Source organism: Macaca nemestrina, chromosome 14 (assembly GCF_043159975.1).
Source record: "Macaca nemestrina isolate mMacNem1 chromosome 14, mMacNem.hap1, whole genome shotgun sequence".
Classification (NCBI taxonomy): Eukaryota; Metazoa; Chordata; class Mammalia; order Primates; family Cercopithecidae; genus Macaca; species Macaca nemestrina.
In genome coordinates this window covers 68,501,420-68,525,249 of record NC_092138.1, presented here as the reverse complement: position 1 = coordinate 68,525,249, position 23,830 = coordinate 68,501,420, and the positions used below count along the sequence as shown (strand labels likewise).

The 23,830-nt window shown below is 39.1% G+C and overlaps 1 protein-coding gene and 1 long non-coding RNA gene across 2 annotated transcripts in view; one reads left to right on the top strand and one right to left on the bottom strand.

The window, feature by feature from the left end:
* Positions 1-23,830, bottom strand: part of LOC139358171 (uncharacterized) — a 43,334-nt gene that overhangs the window by 15,036 nt on the left and 4,468 nt on the right. The gene's annotated exons all lie outside the window — the stretch shown is intronic.
* On the top strand, positions 5,758-23,416 carry LOC105477192 (hemogen). Its single transcript, XM_011733581.2, has 5 exons — positions 5,758-5,895; positions 12,481-12,614; positions 14,416-14,509; positions 19,817-21,003; positions 23,284-23,416. Exons 2-5 carry the CDS (start codon positions 12,536-12,538, stop codon positions 23,376-23,378), a joined length of 1,455 nt encoding a protein of 484 aa, XP_011731883.2. The 5' UTR covers positions 5,758-5,895; positions 12,481-12,535; the 3' UTR covers positions 23,379-23,416.

The following is a 23,830-nucleotide window of genomic DNA, read 5'->3' as shown; positions in this document are numbered from 1 at the left end:
TACAGGTGGGTGACCCTCTGGGACAAAGCTTCCAGAGGAAGGATCAGACAGCAGTATTTTCTGTTCTGCAATATTTGCTGTTCTGCAGTCTCCCCACTGGTGATACCCAGGCAAACAGGGTCTGGAGTGGACCTCCAGCAAACTCCAACAGACCTGCAGCTGAGGGACCTGACTGTTAAAAGGAAAACTAACAAACAGAAAGGAATAGCATCAACATCAACAAAAGGACATCCACACCAAAACCCCATCTGTAGGTTACCAACATCAAAGACCAAAGGTAGATAAAACCACAAAGATGGGAAGAAACCAGAGCAGAAAAGCTTAAAATTCTAAACACCAGAGCATCTCTTCTCCTCCAAAGGATCACAGCTCTTTGTGAGCAACAGAACAAAGCTAGATGGAGAATGACTTTGACGAGTTGACAGAAATAGGCTTCAGAAGGTCGGTAATAACAAACTTCTCCGAGCTAAAGGAGGATGTTTGAACCCATTGCAAGGAAGCTAAAAAACTTGAAAAAAGATTAGACGAATGGCTAACTAGAATAAACAGTGTAGAGAAGACCTTAAATGACCTGATGGAACTGGAAACCATAGCACAAGAACTACGTGGTGCATGCACAAGCTTCAATAGCTGATTTGATCAAGTAGAAGAAAGGGTATCAGTGATTGAAGATCAAATTAATGAAATAAAGCTAGAAGAGAAGTTTAGAGAAAAAAAGAGTAAAAAGAAATGAACAAAGCCTCCAAGAAATATGGAACTATATGAAAAGACCAAATCTACATTTGATTGGTGTACCTGAAAGTGATGGGAAGAATGAAACCAAGTTGGAAAACACTCTTTGGGATATTATCCAAGAGGACTTCCCCAACCTAGCAAGGCAGGCCAACAGTCAAATTGAGAAAATACAGAAAACACCACAAAGATACTCCTCGAGAAGAGCAACCCCAATACGCATAATTGTCAGATTCACCAAAGTTGAAATGAAGGAAAAAATGTTAAGGGCAGCCAGAGAGAAAGGTCGGGTTATCCACAAAGGGAAGCTCATCATGCTAACAGCAGATCTCTTGGCAGAAACTCTACAAGCCAGAAGAGAGTGGGGGCCAATATTCAACATTCTTAAAGAAAAGAATTTTCAACCCAGAATTTCATATTCAGCCAAACTAAGCTTCATAAGTAAAGGAGAAATAAAATCCTTTACAGACAAGAAAATGCTGAGAGCTTTTGTCACCATCAGTTCTGCCTTACAAGAGCTACTGAACGAAGCGCTAAACATGGAAAAGAACAACCAGTACCAGCCACTGCAAAAACATGCCGAATTGTAAAGACCATCGATGCTATGAAGCAACTGCATCAATTAACGGGCAAAATAACCAGCTAACATAATAATGACAGGATCAAATTCACACATAACAATATTAAATGTAAATGGGCTAAATGCCCCAATAAAAAGACACAGACTGGAAAACTGGATAAAGAGTCAAGACTCATCAGTATGCTGTATTCAGGAGACCCATCCCATGTGCAAAGGCACATATAGGCACAAAATAAAAGGATGGAGGAAGATCTACCAAGCAAATAGAGAAAAAAAAAAAAGCAAGGGTTGCAATCCTAGTCTCTGATAAAACAGACTTTAAACCAACAAAGATCAAAAGAGACAAAGAAGGCCATTACACAATGGTAAAGGGATCAATTCAACCAGAAGAGTTAACTATCCTAAATATATATGCACCCAAAACAGGAGCACCCAGATTCGTAAAGCAAGTCCTTAGAGACCTACAAAGAGACTTAGACTCCCACACAATAATAATGGGAGACTTTAACACCCACTGTCAATATTAAACAGATCAGCGAGACAGAAGGTTAACAAGGATATCCAGGACTTGAACTCAGCTCTGCACCAAGCAGACCTAATAGACATCTACAGAACTCTCCACCCCACATCAACAGAATACACATTCTTTTCAGCACCACATTGCACTTATTCCAAAATTGAACACATATGGAAGTAAAGCACTCCTCACCAAATGTAAAAGAGCAGAAATCACAACAAACTGTCTCTCAGACCACAGTGCAATCAAATTAGAACTCAGGATTAAGAAACTCACTCAAAACCACACAACTACATGAAAACTGTATAACTTGCTCCTGAATGACTACCGGGTAAATAAAAAAAGGAATGCAGAAATAAAGATATTCTTTGAAACCAGTGAGAACAAAGATACAATGTACTAGAATCTCTGGGACACATTTAAAGCAGTGTGTAGAGGGAAATTTATAGCACTAAATGCCCACAAGCGAAAGCAGGAAAGATCTAAAATGGACACCCTAACATCACAATGAAAATAACTAGAGACGCAAGAGTAAACAAATTCAAAAGCTAGCAGAAGGCAAGAAATAACAAAGATTCGGGCAGAACTGAAGGAGATAGAGACACAAACACAAAAAAACCCTTCAAAAAATCAATGAATCCAGGAGCTGGTTTTTTGAAAAGGTCAACAAAATTGAGAGACCGCTAGCAAGACTAATAAAGAAGAAAGGAGAGGAGAATCAAATAGACACAATAAAAAATGATAAAAGGAATATCACCACTGATCCCACAGAAATACAAACTATCATCAGAGAATACTATAAACACCTCTACACAAATAAACTAGAAAATCTAGATGAAATGGATGAATTCCTGGACACATACACCCTCCCAAGACTAAACCAGGAAGAAGTGGAATCTCTGAATAGACATAATAGGCTCTAAAATTGAGGCAATAATTAATAGCCTACCAACAAAAAAAAGTCCAGCAGGTGGACTCACAGTCAAGTTCTACCAGAGGTACAAAGAGGAGCTGGTACCATTCCTTCTGAAACTATTCCAATCAATAGAAAAAGAGGGAATCCTCCCTAACTCATTTTATGAGGCCAGCATCATCCTGATACCAAAGCCTGGCAGAGACACAACAAAAAAAGAGAATTTTAGGCCAATATCCCTGACGAACATCAATGCGAAAATCCTCAATAAAATACTGGCAAACCGAATCCAGCAGCACATCAAAAAGCTTATCCACCACAATCACATTGGTTTCATCCCTGGGATGCAAGGCTGGTTCAACATACACAAATCAATAAACATAATCCATCACATAAACAGAACCAACGACAAAAACCACATGACTATCTCAAAAGATGCAGAAAAGGCCTTTGACAAAATTCAACAGTGCTTCATGCTAAAAACGCTCAATAAAATAGGTAATGATGGAATGTATCTCAAAATAATAAGAGCTATTTATGACAAACCCACAGCCAATATCATACTGAATGGGCAAAAACTGGAAGCATTCCCTTTGAAAACCGGCACAAGACAGGGATGCCCTCTCTCACCACTCCTATTCAACATAGTGTCAGAAGTTCTGGCCAGGGCAATCAGGCAAGAGAAAGAAATAAATGGTATTCAATTAGGAAAAGAGGAAGTCAAATTGTTCCTGTTTGCAGATGACATAATTGTATATTTAGAAAACCCCATCATCTTGCCCCAAATCTCCTTAAGCTGATAAGCAACTTCAGCAAAGAATCAGGATGCAAAATCAATGTGCAAAAGTCACAACCATTCCTATACACCAATAACAGACAGAGAGCCAAATCATGAATGAACTCCCATTCACAATTGCTACAAAGATAATAAAATACCTAGGAATCCAACTTACAAGAGATGTGAAGGACCTCTTCAAGGAGAACTACAAACTACTGCTCAACAAAATAAAAGAGGACACAAACAAATGAAAGAACATTCCACGCTCATGGATAGGAAGAATTAATATCGTGAAAATGGCCATACTGCCCAAAGTAATTTAAAGATTCATTGCCATCCCCATCAAGCTACCAATGACTTTCTTCACAGAATTGGAAAAAAACTACTTTAAAGTTCATATGGAACCAAAAAAGAGCCTGCATTGCCAAGATAATCCTAAGGAAAAAGAACAAAGCTGGAGGCATCACGCTACCTGACTTCAAACTATACTACAAGGCTACAGTAATCAAAACAGCATGGTACTGGTACCAAAACAGAGATATAGACCAATGGAACAGAACAGAGGCCTCAGAAATAACACCACACATCTACAACCATCTGATCTCTGCCAAACCTGACAAAAACAAGAAATGGGGAAAGGATTTCCTATTTAATAAATGGTATTGGAAAAACTGGATAGCCATATGTAGAAAGCTGAAACTGGATCCCTTCCTTACACCTTATACAAAAATTAATTCAAGATGGATTAAAGACTTAAATGTTAGATCTGAAACCATAAAAACCCTAGAAGAAAACCTAGGCAATACCATTCAGGACATAGGCATGGGCAAGGACTTCATGACTAAAATACCAAAAGCAATGGCAACAAAAGCCAAAATAGACAAATGCGCTCTAATCAAACTAAAAAGCTTCTGCACAGCAAAAGGAACTACCATCAGAGTGAAGAGGCAACCTACAGAATGGGAGAAAATTTTCGCAATCTACCCATCTGACAGAGGGCTAATATCCAGAATCTACAAATAATTTAAACAAATTTTCAAGAAAAAAACAACCACCCCATCAAAAAGTGGGCAAAGGATATTAACAGACACTTCTCAAAAGAAGATATTTATGACACATGAAAAACTGCTCATCATTACTGGTCATCAGAGAAACGCAAATCAAAACCACAATGAGATACCATCTCATACCAGTTAGAATGGCGCTCATTAAAAAGTCGGGAAACAACAGATGCTAGAGAGGATGTGGAGAAATAGGAATGCTTTTACACTGTTGGTGGGAGTATAAATTAGTTCAACCATTGTGAAAGACAGTGTAGCAATTCCTCAAGGATCTAGAACTAGAAACACCATTTGACCCAGCGATCCCATTACTGGGTATATACCCAAAGGATTATAAATCATGCAACTATAAAGAAACATGCACACATGTTTATTGCGGCACTATTCACAATAGCAAAAACTTGGAACCAACTGAAATGTCCATCAATGATAGACTGGATTAAGAAAATGTGGCACATATACACCATGGAATACTATGCAGTCATAAAAAATGATGAGTTCACGTCCTTTGCAGGGATATGGATGAAGCTGGAAACCATCATTCTGTGCAAACTATCACAAGGACAGAAAACCAAACACTGCATGTTCTCACTCATAGGTGGGAATTGAACAATGAGAACACTTGGACACAGGGAGGGGAACATCACACACTGGGGCCTGTAGGGGTATGGGGGGCTGGGGGAGGGATAGCATTAGGAGAAATACCCAATGTAAATGACGAGTTAATGGGTGCAGCAAACCAACATGGCACATGTTTACCTATGTAACAAACCTATACGTTGTGCACATGTACCCTAGAACTTAGTATTTTATATATATATTGTAAAAATGTGCAAAAAATTGATGTAGTATTCACCACAAAATGGCTAAAATCAAGCACAGTTATAGCTCAGAAAGGAGAGACCACATCTAGGCAGTTAAAGGCAATAGAACAGAATGGTTAAATCCCTAAACTTTGCAGTTGGACAGCCTTAGTTTTGAGCCCTAATTCTGCCACTCATGAGCTTATGTGATCTCGGGATATAACCTCTTTAAACCATGGTTTTGTTATCAGTGAAATGGGGATAATATTAGTTGGAAAAATGAAATGAGATATTGCATATAAAGTGTCAGCTACCCATTATGAGTTTGTAGAGTGACTAAAGTCTCATCATATCATTGTCATTGTCATCATCATCATCATCATCATCAAAGGCTTTGTGATGAAGGCACTCACTATCTGGATGCGCAGACATACGAAAGAAGACTGAACAACCGGAAGTTATGAAGATAGGTACTGCGGGTGTTAGAAAGATTCACGGCAAAACAGGGAAGGCAAGTGGCACTAGTTAATGGAAACATTGGGTAGTTCCAGGAAAGTAATGGGAAAAAACATTGGGAAATTAGACTTAAATGCCAGACTCGGAAATTTAGTCTTTATTCTGCAGGCAATACTCAGGCTTTACAGGATTCTAAACATGGAAGTGACTGGTTCACAGCCAGCTGTAGCAGGAATACTCTGGATGTTTGTGCAGGATGGACTCGGGAGGGTGAGCGCAAATGAAAGCAGATAGCCACTTACGGAGCTTTTCCAATGCTTCCAGTGAGAAGTTGAGGCCCCTCTCTGGGATGGTGGTATAGGACAGGAAAAGAGGGAATGAGCAGGTGGTACACTGGGAAGAAAGAACTGGCAGAACTGTATCTAGCTGAATGTGAGAGACAAAGTGAAGAGGCACAGTCAAAGAGAGTTTTGAAGGCTTAGAACTAGATGGCCAGGCATGGTACTACTATTCTAACAGAAATAAAGCACAGGGAGCCTAGTTTTAATGGGGAAGATAAATTTGCTTTTAGTTATGCTAAGTTTGAGGTGCAGTGAGACATCCAGGTAATAAGTGATAACCAAGAAACACTAGGAAATGTGATCTTAGAACTCAGACATACTTACTTAGAAGACATCTGCAAAGAGGTAGTAGCTAAAAGTATACAGTTGGATCAACTGTCTTTGGGTAAGAGTATTAACTCAAAAGGATCAGGGACTCTTAGAAAACACCTCCCACACCTAGGGGAGTGGAAGAGAAGCCTGTGAGCAAGGAGGAGGAGAAGGGAGAGAGAGTAGAGGACACCACACCATCAGAGAGGCCAAAAGTGGAGCAAGTTTTAAGGAGGATAGGAGTACTCAGAGGAATTATGAGCTGCAGAGAGGTCAAAAAGAAAGAACCGAGAATGGACCACTGGATTTGGCCATTAGGAAATCATTGATGATTTATGAGAGAATGTGTGAAAGAAAAAGCTAGATTCCAGATGTAAAGCAATGAAATGGTGTAGGGGGAAAAGGAGGCACTGAGAATACATTATTAGTTCCAGAAGTTCAGAAATGAAAGGACAGAGATAAGGGGGAGGCTCAAGGTGAGACCAGAATTGCTCTTACCCAGATAAATGACCACTCACCAGTGTTTATTCAGAGATATTTATTTGTCTATACTCTAATAGAAGGCAGTATTTGTGGGAGGATTCCAGAGGAGGGACTTTGGGACAAACTAGACTGAAAGGCAGGCTACAGCCATTCTAGGTTATAGAACATGTTATCTGTATGTGTACAGCAGCATCTGTTTTAGCAGACAGAAGTCATTTATCATGCATCAACAGACTGAGAGAGAGGGGAACAAGAAACTCTCCTTCTCCACTTAGGAAAACAAAGCTTGATCCAGTCTTTGAAAAGTATTTAAAAGCTTTGAAAAAATATGTCAGCAAGGAAGGAATGCTAAGAAAAACAAATGTCCATTGTCTTCCTTTCCACTACTTTTCCACCTAAATGTATTTTAGAAAATTGCCCAGGTGCATGATTAGAACACTCTAATATCACTATTAACACCGTCCAGGTTAATGGGACTTATATCTGCAGTGTTTTTCATTTCATAAAAAGCTCTCATGATCTCTTTTATCCTCACAGAATCCCCATGAGGTATTACCTTTCTCTATTTTACAAGGGAAGAAACTGAGGATCAGAAAGAATTAAGTGATTTTCCCCAAATTACCCAGCCAGGAAAATGATAGAGCCCTGTACCCCTCGTTCTTTTCAGTGTATGCTTTCAAGTAATATGGTCTTCACAGTATGGCTCTCTGGCTATGGCATGACAAACCAAGGTGTACCAGGACTCTCATCTCTCTGGTTTTGGAGGCTCTATAATTTTTTATCAATATAGCCTAAAATGGCATTAACTTTGGGGCACTTTTACCCAGTCTTGTTTTTGACTAAACAGCATCCAGTACATGGCCTGAGCTAGTTTTTCCTGTGCTCCCTTTTCACGCCCATCTTAAAGGGCCCTAGGGCAGAAGTTTCAGCAATCTGTTTCCTTCCCTCCTACATTTGCCCAGTTCAGTCAGGCCTCTGAAATGCATGACCAAGTTCTTGATACTTACAGCTGCTCCAGACGATCAGGAGGCAGGAAAGCAACTCTCTCCCTCAATACCTAGTTTGTTCTAGTAGGAAGAGGGCCAGGCCGGGCTTGGTAGCTTCACACCTATAATCCTAGCACTTTGGCAGGCAAAGGCAGGGGTATTGCTTGAGCCCAGGAGTTCGAGACCAGCCTGGGCAATGTGTCAAAACCCTATCTCTACAAAAAAGTACAAAAAATTAGCCAGGCATGGTGGTATATGCCTGTAGTCCCAGCTACTCGGGAGACTGAGGTGGGAGGATCACCTGAGCCCAGGGAGGTAGAACCTGCAGTGAACTGTGATTGTGCCACTGCACTCCAGCCTGGGCAACACAGTGAGACCCCATTTCCAAAAAAAAAAAAAAAAAAAAGAAAAAGAAAAAAGAAGGAATTAGGGGGAATTGGAGGCTGAAGGCCCAGCTTCTGGTGCAAACTACCAGTCTCCCTCTGTGATCTTAGTTATGTCACTCAATGCACTGAGCATCACTTTCTTGATCAGAAAAAATGAGGACAATAATAGCTATGTTATAAGTCTGCTTCAAGGATCCAGTGAAACACTTGCTGGGTTTAATTTTCTGCTACAGCCATCTTGAAATTCTTAACAATTTTTGAAGGAGAAGCCCTGTGTTTTCATTTTGCACTGGGCGCCCCCAAAATTATATGGGTGGTTTTACCTGCATGCCCTTGGCCAAGTTACTTCACCTCCATAATCTATAATTAATTGAAACGAATTGAATTGTTAGGAAATCAATTGTTAGGACAATTCTCAATCCTGCCTTTACTTTAGCAAAGTTTGACACAGTGGATTAGTCCCTCCTCTTTGAAACAGTCTTTCCTCTTGGCTTCCAAGACACTACATTTTTCCAGTTTTCCTCTGTCTCACTGGCTGCTCCTTTGCTGTTTTCTCCCTAACCTGTTAGCACATCCAAAATGAAACTCTTGATCATCTCCTCCAAGCCTGCTTCTCCCAATCTTCCTCACCTGTGAACGCTAACTCCATCCTTCCAGTTGTTCACAACAAATCTTTATCTTGATTCTTTATGTCTCACCCCATATACAAGTTATAAGTTAATCCAGAATCTGACCATGGCTTCACCACTGCCATCATCTAAACCTTAATCATCTCGCATCTGGATCATTGCAATACCATTCTGATTGTTCTTGCTTCCTCTGCCCCTGTCCCACACAGTAGCCAGAATAATTCTTTAAACACATAAGTCAGATAGTATCACTCCTCTGTCCAAAACCATGCCATGACTATCCATCTCACTCAGAGTAGAAATCCTACAAGGGGGAATAATAGGCTTTCTCTCCGATCCCACCTCCTTAACACTCCCCTCCTTGGGCCATTTGCTGGTGCCCCTATACCTGGAATGCCCTCACAGATATCAGCATGCCATGTCTGGCCCCTCACCTCCTTCAGTTGTATTCACCTGTCATCCTATCAGTCGAGCCTTCTCTGACTATACTATTTAAAATAGCAGCCACCATCAACCTCCTTTTCCTTATCCTATTATGCCCAGCTCAGTTTTCTCCAAAGCAATCATCACCATCTGATACATTATATATTTTATTTATTTCCTTATTGTTTATCTCTCCCCATTAAAATGTAGACTTCATAAAGGCAGGGACTTTGTTGTTCAATTATTCTATCTCTAGCCCATAAGACAGTGCTGGGCACAGAATGAATGACAGGAGAAAGAGCTCTGGCACAGATGATGATATTGCTATTATTAAGTCACAGCAGCCTCAAGCCCTGAGTGTATAAAGTACTGTCCCAGGCTGCATGTTCATGAAGCAGGGAGTGAGGGAGATTATGGGGACTACAGTGAGCCAAGCCTCCCACCAGCTCATACTGTGGAGACAGAAAAGTGAATCAGAAGCTGTATCTGCTCTCTAAGGGTTTGTGGCCTAGAGAGAGGTTTATGTATACATGCAAATAACTCTAGAACAAGTCAGCATTTGTCAAAAAACATGTGGACTTTAATGCCTAACACACATTCTGGAAATTCTAGTTAGAGAATTCTAACTAAATTTCTAATTAGAATTTTCTACAGAGAGAAGGGTCCATGAACTATGGTTTGTAAACTTACTGTAGGCTATTTCTGTCTCAAATTCCCGCTCTGGCCTGTTTATCATGCCAGAGACACCTTGCCTGACTTCCAATCTAGTTTGCTCCAAAGTATCTCTCCACTGGCCTCCTCCACCCAATATTACCTTCAATTTACTGTTAACTTGAAACCCCACCCTCTTACAGACCCTCCACACTCTGCTTCTAGATACAGGGAACACGGTGCAGGGGTGGAATTGACTTAAGTAGTTTGTAACAGGACATAAAGAGTATTATTTCCTTGCAATACAGATGTACACACTTTCTCCTCTATGAGCCTACAGGGCACAGGGCTCAGGCACTGCACCATCCATCTCTATAGCCTCACAGCCTTACTCAGTACGTAGCACAAGAGGGGGCATTAAGTAAAATTTGCTGAATTGTTGAACTGGGTGTTACAAGCTCTTAGTAAGGATAATTTTATTCAAGAAGTACCTCTGCATCCACTGGAGGTGTCCCAGAGGGATTCTATAATGTTATTTTATTAAACTAACCTAATGTAAGAAACAACCTAACTAATAAGAATTAAAACATATCAAATAAAGGAATCAATATTTTAAAAAATACTATTTTGTAATTTTTAAAATTAGTTTGAGTTCTTTAAACCCCATATCTGAAAATCCAAATTTTCAAGAGATAAATTACACAGAATGTCTGCTGTTCCGTGCAGGATTACTTTGAGTAGGGGCTCCCTGAAGTTACCTGAATTTTTAGGTACAGAGATTTACTTAAGAGAAACACTGGGGAACTGAGAGAGGTAAAGCTAAATATTAGGATTTAGTAATTAAAAACCAAGTTAAGTTTTAGTGGCAGATACTTGGGTGTTTGTTACGTCGTTCTTGATACCCTTTAGTGTGTTTGACAGCTTGTTTCTCTAATATGTTTACATGACACACACATTTTTATACCAAGGAAAGATCAAGCACACAAAATGATGACCCATCTCCTAACCTGTAAGAGATGCTGCTGGCAATAAGTAATAAAATACTGAGTATAGGCAACTCTCCTCCTTGGTTCTCAGTTTCTTTGTATATAAAATAGGCAGGGACTAGATGATTTTGGGCTCTTCCAGTTCTAATGCCTTAAGACTCCATGGAAGTAGTGGGCATCTATTCACTTTACAAAGGTCTTTCTTTATAAAGAATCCTCTTCAGACTTTCTCTTTCTTTAGTGCATTTAAACTATGACTTGCTTTACCAAAATCTGGTTATTGTATTTTTATTGGTAGCTAACATATATTGACCAAGTTCGATATGTTAGGCACACATAAAATGCCTCATATGGATTACTGGTCTTAATCATCCTAGTAACTTTATGAGGTAGATACCAATATTGTCCCCATGTTATGGATAGATAAATTGACTCCAAGGCTATCTAACTTGCCTCAGGTCACTGAATTAGGGAATGCCAATACTGGAATTCAAACTCACTTCAATTCAATCTGAATCCAGAACACATATATTAACCCTGCATCTCCCAGACTGGCTTCCTTTATCAGGAGGTGCTCAGGGTTTCTTCCTTAGTTGAACCATAGTAGTCTGTGGCTCCTTTTCTTCGCAAATGGGGTGACTGCTTGGAGGCAGGATGGTTCCTTTGATGATTTCAACTTAATTTCTGGGATATAATGTGGTGATATATTCATTAAGAAATAATCTTTCACCTTCCCCTACATGAGTAACAATGGATTTCACTAGTTATCTTGAGTCACTTGTGAATGATTCGGTGAGCAAAAAGGCGTACAAAATTGCTGTGAATTTCTAATTTGGTTATTTATGTCTATTTCTTGTCTAACAGCATACACAGCAAAACTGTACATTATTTTGCAACAGATTAAGGTGAAAAAAGCCACATACAGAAAACCATGTAAGATTAATATATATCACACTTTCTAAAAATTTTCACATCCATTATTTTCACTTTAACAAGAACCATATGAAGCAGGCAAGAATTATTTACCCATTTTGCAAATGCAGAAAGAGAGCCATAGAAAAGGGAGGTGACTTGCCCTGGGCCACTGAGCTGGTTGGAGTCTAGATTGTGTTCTTTCTACACCAGGCCACTTCCATCTGTAAAAAGGAACATCGGATCCAGACACTTCCTGGCAGATAGAACCGAAAGAGTGCTGACTGGAGGTTGTGCCATGCCAGGCTGTGGCCAGAGAGTTTCCCTGTATAAATAGCAAGCTATGCTAGAGGTTGCTAGCACCAGCCATTTCCCCTACTCACACCTGTGCAGTGTGATAAAGAAAGTAGAATTAGCCTGCAGTTGTGGTCCAACCAGATAAAACTTTTAGGCGGGAAGTCAAGTGACAGGCAAACTTGTGTGTGTGGTTTTTTTTTTTTTTAAGTGTTAGTTGTTTTTGATATTTTTAAAAAGGATCTAGGCTGCTTGTGGAAGTCAGACCAAAATAGCAGGAAGGTATTGCAGCAAGATGGATTTGGGAAAGGACCAATCTCATTTGAAGCACCATCAGACACTTGATCCTCACCAAGAAGAGAACCATTCTCCAGGTAATGAAAAATACCTTAAGAGCTGGTGGCTGTTGAAAAGAATTCAGGGTACGATAATTTTCTCTTTTCAATGGATCTGGCCAAAAAAAAAAAAAAAAAAAAAAAGGAAATATACTTAAATGAAAGCTAATGAAACTACCCAATAATTTCATCGGGTAGTTCATCCAATAATTTCATTAGATGGTTGTGGTAAAACTATGGTAGCACAAATTTCGTCTAACTTTTGGAAAGAGATCTGGCAATAAGCGGTGAGAGCTATAATACTGCTTATTCTTTTGACTCACTAATCTCAGCCCTTGGATCGATCCTAAAGCAGCATTTCTCAAAATGTTTTGTGGAACCTTAGTCCTTGAGATACCCTAAGACATTGTTTAAAATTTTTTTTTGCTACATGGATCTCTTTGGCATTCTGATGAACCCAGAGACTCCTTCTTTGAAGAAAAGTTTTAAAGGCATAAAATTAAATATATAAGATTACAAAGGAAATAATTATATTAAGATACAAATATCAAAATAAAAAATTGTGATATAGTAATATATATGATTATTTATAGATTACAATATCCAGTGGTGGGTCTAATAATAGTATCAAGTCAAATCATAGCCTGTAGGTAATATTTTAAGGTATCTGCAACAAGTATAATGTGATATAAAAATGTGTGATTTCTTTACAGGGACAAAGTCATATGCTGAGGGGGAGGGAGAGCATCAGGAAGAATAGATAATGGATGCTGGGCTTAATACCTAGGTGATGGGATGATCTGTGCAGCAAACCACCATGGCACTTGTATACCTATGTAGCAAACCTGCATATCCTGCACATATACCCCTAAACTTAAAATAAAAGTTGAAAAAAGTCATATACTGCCAAAACTACTGTGGTTTGTTACCTACATTCATAATTGAAGGAACTGTCAATTTTAATTAGAGGTTAGTAAAAATAAAGGTAGAATTTTTCACTATAAATAACCCTTATCCCAAGAACAAGAGGAACCATTGTTCAAGGGGCATGCTCTATTCTTTAGAGGTCCCAGTGTGGATTTGTATCACTTCACAGGCTCTAGGAAGCTCTACATCAAAGACTCATTAGTTTTTCTCAACCTTAGATGGCAGGAAAAACTTTTTTGATCAAACTCTTAATTTTCCAAAGAACTTGAAGAAACACCATTCTAAGGAAGAAATCCAAAAGAAAACCTATATGCAATGAATATGCTTACTATAATTTGATATACAAGGCAAAGATAACTAGCAACAACCTAAATGCTCAATCCAAGAGGAATGATTGGGTAAATGAGAGTACATTAACCAGACTATGTATCATATTGTCATTAAAATTATCATTATGAAGACTACATCATGGAAAATAGTTCTAATATAATGCTAGGTTAATAAAAGGATAAAATTGTGCTATGCTATTCTTACAACTTTGTGTAATATAAGCACTGGATAGAAGTGAGGAATAAAAGGAAAACATTATCATGTTAAAGACAGCAAAATATGGCTGCTTTTTTCATTATTTGTACAATATATATAATTATTTTGAAGAAATTAATAGGTTGGTAGCACACTTACATACAAATACTATGTATGAGTAGGTCTCTGACCTTTTCATTCAAAAACATTTGCTGAATGTCTGCTTCCAGGCTTTTTCTGGAGATACAAGGACAAATGAGATGCAGTCCTTGTCCTCAAAAAGCTAGGAGAAAAACCTAGCATAGAGATTCTGCCACTTGGCTACAGGACTTTTGCTGATAAACACCATGGTTCATCACTTTCTCTAATAACTTTCATTTTATTACAGAAGTCATTGGAACCTGGAGTTTGAGAAACAGAGAACGACTTAGAAAAAGAAAAGCTGAAGTGCAAGAAAAGGAAACGTCACAATGGCTATTTGGGTATGGTAGCACCACAAGAGAAAGGGAACTGATATATTTATTGAGGATGTTATGCATCAAGTAGTGCTGTGCACTTTACACACTGTATTTTATCTTTCCAACAATCCTGTAAATCACGCATGGTTGTCCCTATTTTACAGAAAAACAGAGACTAAGCCTCCAGTGAGTTAAATCTCTTGCCGAAAGTCACACACACAGCTGGTAACATGGTGGGAACATAATTTTTTCCCTGGTCTCTTTTAATTAAAGCACTGAGCAACCAAATTATATTGTAGAGAAGCTTGGCGTTTAGCTCCTATGGTAATATAAACATAGAAGCACCCTGTTGGGAGTGGGAAGCATCACTGAAGAAGCCTCCAAGATTGTTCTCCAAGCTTTCTGTTAGCTAAATATTTACTGAATGAGTGTGATTAACTCTCCATGGAGTGAGCCAAAACATTCCCTGTAAATGAGTGACAAAGAGTTTAGATAACCTGTATGTTCACCTGTATGTAAATGCAGGAAAGGGGTACAAGAACATGATTGTAAATTAGGCGGCATCTAATTGCATCCATTTCAAATATGATTGTGACAACTGGGGACTTGCTTGCTTGGAAGGGGAGCCCAAAGAGCCAAAAGTGCAGCATCCATCTAAGCCAAAGTGTCTCCACCTTGGCATTGCTGACACTGGGGGCAGGAGAACTTCTTGTTGTGTCGGGGGCTGTCTTGTGCACTGCAGATGTTTTGTAGCATTTTCTGGCCTCTAGATGCCAATAGCACCTTCCACCCCAGCTGTGACAACAAAATGTCTCCAAACATTGTCAAATGTCTCCTGGGGTGGGGTTGGGGGGAGACAGGAAAAATCACCCTCAGTTGAGAACCACTAATTTAAGCAAAGCACTTTTCCTAATGAAGGGCATTTTCTAAACCCCTAAACCTCACTATGGAGCACTGTCTGTTCTGCTACAACAGATGTTTCTATAACACCAAGTTCACATATGATTGATAAATAGGAGAACGATGTCAGTATAATGTGGGAGCTGTGTCGGTTCATGATTTTTTCCTAGTCAAAAGAAGCCAGAATAGTGGGAAGAGAATTAAAGCCTTCAGTTGGAAAGAAAAAGCCTTCAGCCTGGCTGTTGTATAGGCAGGATTCTTTTCAGCCGGCATGCAGGGTTCCTTCCCCAGATAGGCACAACACCAGCCTTGCGCAGTTCTCCACCAAGTGGCAGCTTGCACTTCTCTCCTGTGCCCAACTTAATGGCAACCCCGCTGGCTCAGAGCTCAGGTCTCAGCAGCTTTAAGCCTGCAATTACTCTATATTTGTATTTACTATCCCCTGAGGCAGCCTCCAGCCACAGTAAACTACTTGTCTGGACCAAGCAAGTTCTCTCTCCTGGTACCAATTATTGTTTTAGTTAGCGTTAAAATGTTGCAAAAGCTTTGAATCATTTGTCCCAAGCCTATTTGCCCCACCTTCATAACCACTGTAACTTTATAGAGGATGATTTTGCAGAAAGTGAGGATTTTTAGGAACAGGTGTATTATTTTACAGTAGAAATATTTGTACTAGGGTCCTGTGGCAGGTCTATTGAAGATTATCCAATTAGCTCCCAAATTCCATACCCACTAAGCCATCTTCCAATCATTATCTGGCTTCCCAAGTACTTACCTACAGAGACAGTGCATTTGTTTGCAAGCCCAGAGCCCAGGTACTCTCCTCTCCTCCCCTCCCTTCCTCTCTCCTCCCCTGCCTCCACCCCCTCCCCCTCCTCTCCCCATCCCCACCCCTCAGCCATCCTCTCCTCTCCCCTCCCCTCCCCTTTCCTTTTCTTTTTTCTCTCTCTTTTATTCATTCATTCATTCGTTTTGAGACAGAGTCTCACTCTGCTGCCCAGGCTGGAGTACAGTGGAGAGATCTCGGCTCACTGCAACCTCTGTCTCCCTGGTTCAAGTGATTCTCGTGCCTCAGCCTCCCAAGTAGCTGGGAATACAGGCACCGGCCACCATGCCCAGCTAGTTTTTGTATTTTTAGTAGAGCTGGGGTTTCACCATGATGGCTAGGCTGGTCTGGAACTCCTGGCCTCAAGTGATTCGCCCACCTTGGCCTCCCAAAGTGCTGGGATTTCAGGCATGATTCACTGTGCCTGGCCAGCCCAGGTATTTTCTACTATGTAACTTTGTATTTCTGTTCATTTAAAAATTGGTCTTTAGGTTTATATGTAAGTCTCCTTAAATCTGCTTGATGAGCTCTGCCCCTGATAAATGGAAGTAGTCTCAGTGTGCTAACAGAGTCAGGTTTCTGGGCTTGCTGGGCTGAGGGTATTCACTCAAATGGATAACACCTTGGTGAGCCTCTTGGCAGCTGGCTGGACTTGCTCTGGTGATACATCTCTATAATGCTGAGGCCTGCGCCCTCTTTTCTCACTACAACATACCATACAGTGCAATTTTATTAGTTTCAGAGAGAGGCAGCAGAGCGCATGGTTATGAGCCAGGCTGTTAAAGCCACAATGACTAGATTTGTAGCCTGGTTCCCCTACTTCGTAGCCAGAACCCTTGGAAATATTATGGAAAAGAAAGAATTCTCATTATAAATTAATAGATTGGCACTCTGGTTTATACACTAGTCTCTTTGCATTTAGTCTGTGTGTGTTACTTCACTACCCCTGAGTAAACTCATACTCAGGGTTTCTAGACCTGCAATCCAGGCACGGCTCATCTGTGCAGCCTGCAGGTGGATAATGTATATGGCTTGATTATCAAATACAAGTGTTGGGCAAGTTACTCAACATCTCTGTGTTTCAGTTTTGTCATTTGCAAAGTGAAAATAATACTATCTACTTCATAGACTGATGTGAAGATTATATGAGATAACAAAATAACTAAATTATTTAAACAGTGCCTGACATACACAAGCACTATAAGAGTTTCCTATATTCATATTAGAGTCCTAATTTATATTTGAATAATTAATTCATGTAAGTAATTATATCCAATTCTTATAACCACCACATGAAATTGGGCAGATATTATTTACCTTATTTCACCTACAAGGAAACCAAGGCATGTAGAGGTTAAGTGACTTGCCTACAATCATGAGAGACTACAGACTAAAGTTTAGGCCACATAGGTATTTTTTGTATTTTTTGAAAAACTACCAGGGAAGACATGGACTATTATATTACTCAGATCTCCTCACATAGATACCTAAATAATGAATTATTTCACATTTAATATCTAGGAAAAAATATGTGTTTCCTAAGGAATTTGGGTATACTATTAATATCTTTTTCAAAACATTTATAAGAATTTTATAATTTATCTTGTCACCTTGGTTACTTGTAGTAATAGTTCAAAATGCTGAGGTGCCATAACCGTCATCTTTAGATTTCCTTTGTATTTATTTTATTTATTTATTTATTTTTTTGAGATGGAGTCTTGCTCTGTCGCCCAGGCTGGAGTGCAATGGTGCGATTTTGACTCACTGCAAGCTCCATGTCCCAGGTTCACGCCATTCTCCTGCCTCAGCCTCCCGAGTAGCTGGGACTACAGGCGCCCGCCACCACGCCCGGCTAATTTTTTGTATTTTTAGTAGAGGCGGGGTTTCACCGTGTTAGCCAGGATGGTCTCGATCTCATGACCTCGTGATCTGCCCACCTTGGCCTCCCAAAGTGCTGGGATTACAGGTGTGAGCTACTGCGCCCGGCCTTTTTTGTTTTTGTTTTTGAGATGGAGTCTCACTCTGTCACCCAGGCTGGAGCACAGTGGCACAGTCTCAGCTCACTGCAACCTCCACCTCCTGGTTTCAAGCGATCCTCTTTCCTCAGCCTCTCAAGTAGCTAGGATTACACATGCGTATCACCATGCCTGGCTAATTTTTGTACTTTTACTAGAGACGGGGTTTCACTATGTTGGCCAGGCTGGTCTTGAACTCCTGACCTCGTGATCCACCCGCCTTGGCCTCCCAAAGTGCTGGGATTAAGGCGTGAGCCACCATGCCTGACCTAGATTTCCTTTTTTAAATATAATTTTCAATATTATTTTAGACTGTTCTGTTACATCTGTACCTTTTTTTTCTTTTTTCTATAGCCTCATATTAGAAGTGAACATATATGCTTTTTTGATATTGACTTCAAACTGTGTTTGGTGAGGTAATCTTTTAAAAACACTTATTTACAATGGAAATTTCAAATATATACAAAAAAATGGAACAGGGCATACTTTTTTTAAATATGCAAGGAACGATGGGCACTATAAAGATATAAAAAAACTCTGGTTTTTATCTCCAAAGAATGTCTAAAATGTTTACTAAAAGAAATACAGTTTCTTCAGAAATAACTACAGTATGAGGCAGCCTGCATTCCTAGTCTTTAGCATGGTACTCACAGTAAGTCCTATAGGAGAGCTAAGCTGGGAGAACATTTTAGTCCTGTAGTCTGTTAGAGAAGGCTCCATAGAGCGGGTAGCATGAAACAGAATTTCAGTAGATTTAGAAAAATGATGAAATGCTTATTTATAGTACTTTCCCCAGCCCCCAGCCCATCTGTATTAGCCATCTGTATTTGGTTATATTTGCAGTGCCTAACAATTTGTCACTGGCTGCAATTTCCATGCATATCCTTTCATCTTCTAGATCTTTAATTTGTTAATTAGGATTAAGTATAATATGGCCACTCATGCCTATCTACCAGGTTTCTTAACTTCAAGAAGTGTTTTTGCAGCCTTTGACCCACTTACAATATATCTCATTTGAGAGATATTGTAGCAACTTAGAATTCTTTACACAAAACAATGTATTTGATAATCAAGCAATATATAGCCTCTACCTGCAGCCTGCACAGATGAGGAGCCGTGCCTGGATTGCAGGTCTAGAAACTTGGTTTGTATGAGTTTACTCAGGCGTAGGGAAGTAACACACATAGACTAAACGCAAAGAGACTAGTGTATAAACCAGAATGCCACTCTATTAATTTGTAATGGGAATTATTTATTTTCCATAACCAAACTTTAAGAATATGCTGTAACACACACACACAAACACGCGTTCATACACACGCGCGCATCCACTACCCTCACCAAGAAGGCTCCTGGTAAGCAAGGTATCAATGCCAAGAAGTCCTGGAGAAACATTCCCTCTCCTAAGAACTGAGAACACCTAGAGCTGCTCCTTCATTTTACAAACAAGGAGACTGAGGCCCAGAGAGATTAAGTGATGAGTTCATGATCCTTGTGCAATGAGGCAGTAGGGGACCTGGCACTGTTATTACAAGCATTTATTTGAATTCTGTAGCACCATTGCTGACACTAATTCTGTTCTTTCTGCAGAGAACAGAAAAAACGCAAGCAGCAGAGAACAGGAAAAGGAAATCAAAGAGGCAGAAAGAGACAACAAAATACACAATTGAAGGTGGAGCCTCAGTCACAGATAGAAAAGGAAATAGTGGAGAAAGTACTGGCACCTACAGAGAAAAAAACTGAGCCACTAGGGAGCATAACCAAAGTATTTCCTTCAGTAGCCTCCCCGCAAAAAGTTGTGCCTGAGGAACACTTTTCTGAAATATGTGAAGAAAGTATTATACATCAGGAGAATTCTTCCAAGTACCAAGAAATAGCAGTACAAAACCATTCTTCTGAAACATGCCAACATGTGGCTGGACCTGAAGACCTCTCTCCTAAAATGTACCAAGAAATATCTGTACTTCAAGACAATTCTTCCAAAATATGCCAAGACATGGTGGAAACTGAAGACAACTCTCCTAATGCATGCCAAGTAATAGCTGTAATTCAAGACAATCCTTTCAAAATGTACCAAGATATGGCTAAACGAGAAGATCTGTCTCCTAAAATGTGCCAAGAAGCTGCTGTACCCAAAGTCCTCCCTTGTCCAACATCTGAAGACACAGCTGATCTGGCAGGATGCTCCCTTCAAGCGTACCCCAAACCAGATGTGCCTAAAGGCTATATTCTTGACACAGACCAAAACCCAGCAGAACCAGAGGAATACAATGAAACAGATCAAGGAAAAGCTGAGGCAGAAGGCTTTTTTCCTAAAACACAAGAAATAGCCGAGCCTAAAGACCTTTCCACAAAAACACACCAAGAATCAGTTGAACCTAAACACCTTCCTCATAAAACACATACAGAAATTATTGTGCCTAAAGCTCCCTCTCATAAAACAATCCAAGAAACACCTCATTCTGAAGACTATTCAACTGAAATAAACCAAGAAACACCTGGGTCTGAAAAGTATTCACCTGAAACGTATCAAGAAATACCTGGGCTTGAAGAATATTCACCTGAAATATACCAAGAAACACCCCAGCTTGAAGAATATTCACCTGAAATATACCAAGAAACCCCGGGGCCTGAAGACCTCTCTACTAAGACCTATAAAAATAAGGATGTGCCTAAAGAATGCTTTCCAGAACCATACCAAGAAACAGGTGGGCCCCAAGGCCAGGATCCTAAAGCACACCAGGAAGATGCTAAAGATGTTTATACTTTTCCTCAAGGTAAGGGCTGTTTATAGCACCAAGGTAGGTATATCTCCCCCGGAGTAGTGATTTACAACCTTCTCTGACAATCCTGGGTTATTCTCAGTTATGTCAATGGATACTATTAATTTTATTGACTAGTTTTAAGTAAACAATATGTTCATGCAACCAATGTATGTCTTGGCATATTTCAAAGAGTTAAAAAATTAAAATGTAAGCATGTACAGTAGTACTTATTCATACTATTCATCCATTATGAGATGCTATAGTCAGTGAAATGAACCCAGTATAGGGTGAATTATTGCAAAATATTTTAAAAAACAATTAAGTCTACATTAACAAGAAAGCTTGATGAATGAACTTTTTCTAGAAAATTTAATTTGCCTGATAAATGGAAGGCAGGTAAATTCATAGTACAAAGTACCGAGGGAGATACAAAGCTGTAAAACATACAGCTGTATATTTTACAAAGCTGTTACTAGGGAACTCATTCCTGTAGGATTTCAGGTTTACCGGAAACCGTTTCTATTTCAAGATTTGTTCCTGAAAAACTTTTTTCTAAGTATAGCAATTTGAAAATAATGCAACCGTTCTTTAATTCACTTGCCTCAGAGACATAACTGAGAACTTCACTTCTCTTCGTACAATACTGTAGACAGTGTAAGAAATGGACTGGAGTCTATCAGACCATAGTTATCCCCAGGAAACTGATTTCTAAAGAAATCCCTTCAGTAGTTTATTTGCTCTTTATCCTAAAAAATGAGTGCAACAAAAACATAGGGCTAGCTGGTTTCCAAGTAATACCAGTTTTGAAGAACTACTTTAAAGAAATACATTGCAGTAAAAAGCAGGCATGTGAAGCAGTACGTTCACTGACAGAGTACCCTGCTGGAGAAGCAGCTCTAACCAACACAGCGTCCTGATTCCTAACTGCTTCATTCTAAACCCAGCAAGATCGATATGGTCAATTAATTAATGCTCATTTTATTTTTGGCTTTGTTTGACCAACTAAATGGCAGTATCTATTTTTGCTGATTATAAAGTAGTAAGTGTTCATTGTAATAAAGCAATATGTAAGTGAATATCAAGTAAAAGTCTCCTTTAATACCATCTTCTATCTCCAGTTCCCAATGTTAAGGTTGTTCTGTTTCAACAAATGAGACAGTACTCATCCTATTCTGTAACTTGTTTTTGGTTTCATTTACAATATGTATTGGAGCCATCTTTATGATGTCTTTTGTAGCAACTGCATAGTACTATGCTATATGTATGTGCAATAATTTATTCAACCAGTCTCTATGAGGATGAACACTCAGTTTACTGCCAAGTTTTACTATTACAACAATGTTCAATGAACATCATTGGGAATAACATTTATTTAGTTAACACTTATCAGGTACTTTTCTACGTGCCAGACACCATATTATATATTTTATATGGTTTACTTTATTCAATGTCAAAAGCTCTACTGGATAAATAATACTCCCATTTTAAATATAAGGAAATGGAGGCACTGGAGGCTTAAGTTTGTCTGATTATTTCCTTTGAATCAATCCCTAGAAATTGAATTGTTGGGCCAAAGGGTACCCACATTTAAAGTCTGAATATACAGTCAGTCAGACTAGCCTCCAGAAACATGGTAGTGATTCACACAAGACAGGTGCCTTTTCCCCACACCCTTGTCAGCACTGTACATTATGACATTTTAAAAATCCTTGCCTGTCTGCTAGGTTAAAAAATACACTTGATCTTAGCCAAAAGGCCAAGAAGTGATAGGTTAAAAAATAAAACTCACCTAACGGTCTTAATCACCCCCTTTTATAATTAATGTTACTAGACAACTTTTCAGAATTATTATAAATATAATTTTTAAAGAATTGCCTGTTTGAATCCTTGTCCCATTCAACATCTTTGATTTCTATCTTTTTCTGATTAAAAAATCTCTTTAAATAATGGTTTTTACTATGTATATGTTGCAAATGTTTTTCCAGTTGTCTTTGATTTGGTTTAACTTTGTTCATAGTGGTTTTTGCCATATATAATTTTAATTTTTAGATATTCAAACCTGCTAGTCTTTTCCTTTACAGTTTCTGGTCTCTGTGTTCTGCTTAGAATCCTGAGATTACTAAAAACACTATTATTTCTATAACTTTATGGTATTTAAATATTTAAATATTTACTCCATCTGTGGTCTGTTGTTGTGTATGTTGTGAAGCAGTTTTTCTCCCTCCAAATGGTTAGTCAATTGTCCCAATACAATTTATTGAACCTATTTTTTCATTTTATTTGATTTTACAGAAACAAAAGAAAAACCCAAAGAAGAGCCAGAAATACCAGCAATTCTGAATGAGATTCATCCAGAAAATGATGTCTATAGTTATGCTTTGTTTTAACAATGCTCAACCATAAAGTTGGGGTCCAATGGAACATAGAGCTTAACAGTTTATGCGTGATTTTCTCAAAATATTGTAAAACTTTTGACAATGCTCATTAATATTATTTTTTCTACTTGTAGACCATATCTGAAAGAAATAACATTTTTTAAGGCTTTGCCACATAGACAATATCATGCTAGAGTGTGTGTGAATGTGTGTGTGTATGTGTGTATATGTCTGGGAGAGGATAGTGGTGGGAAGAGACAAATAAGGAAGCGGGGAGGACTGGATAATTGGTTTTCCCCCCTAAGAACATTTATTTAAGTCTTAAGAGCAGATAAGTGACTAAGACTGAACACTTACATTTTGGGGAGTGTGTAGTTTTCTTGTAAATGCTGTTCATTACTAATGAAACAGTAGCATCAAATTTTTATTCAGGCTTTAGTTGGCTCTTTTGGTTAGTTTTAACA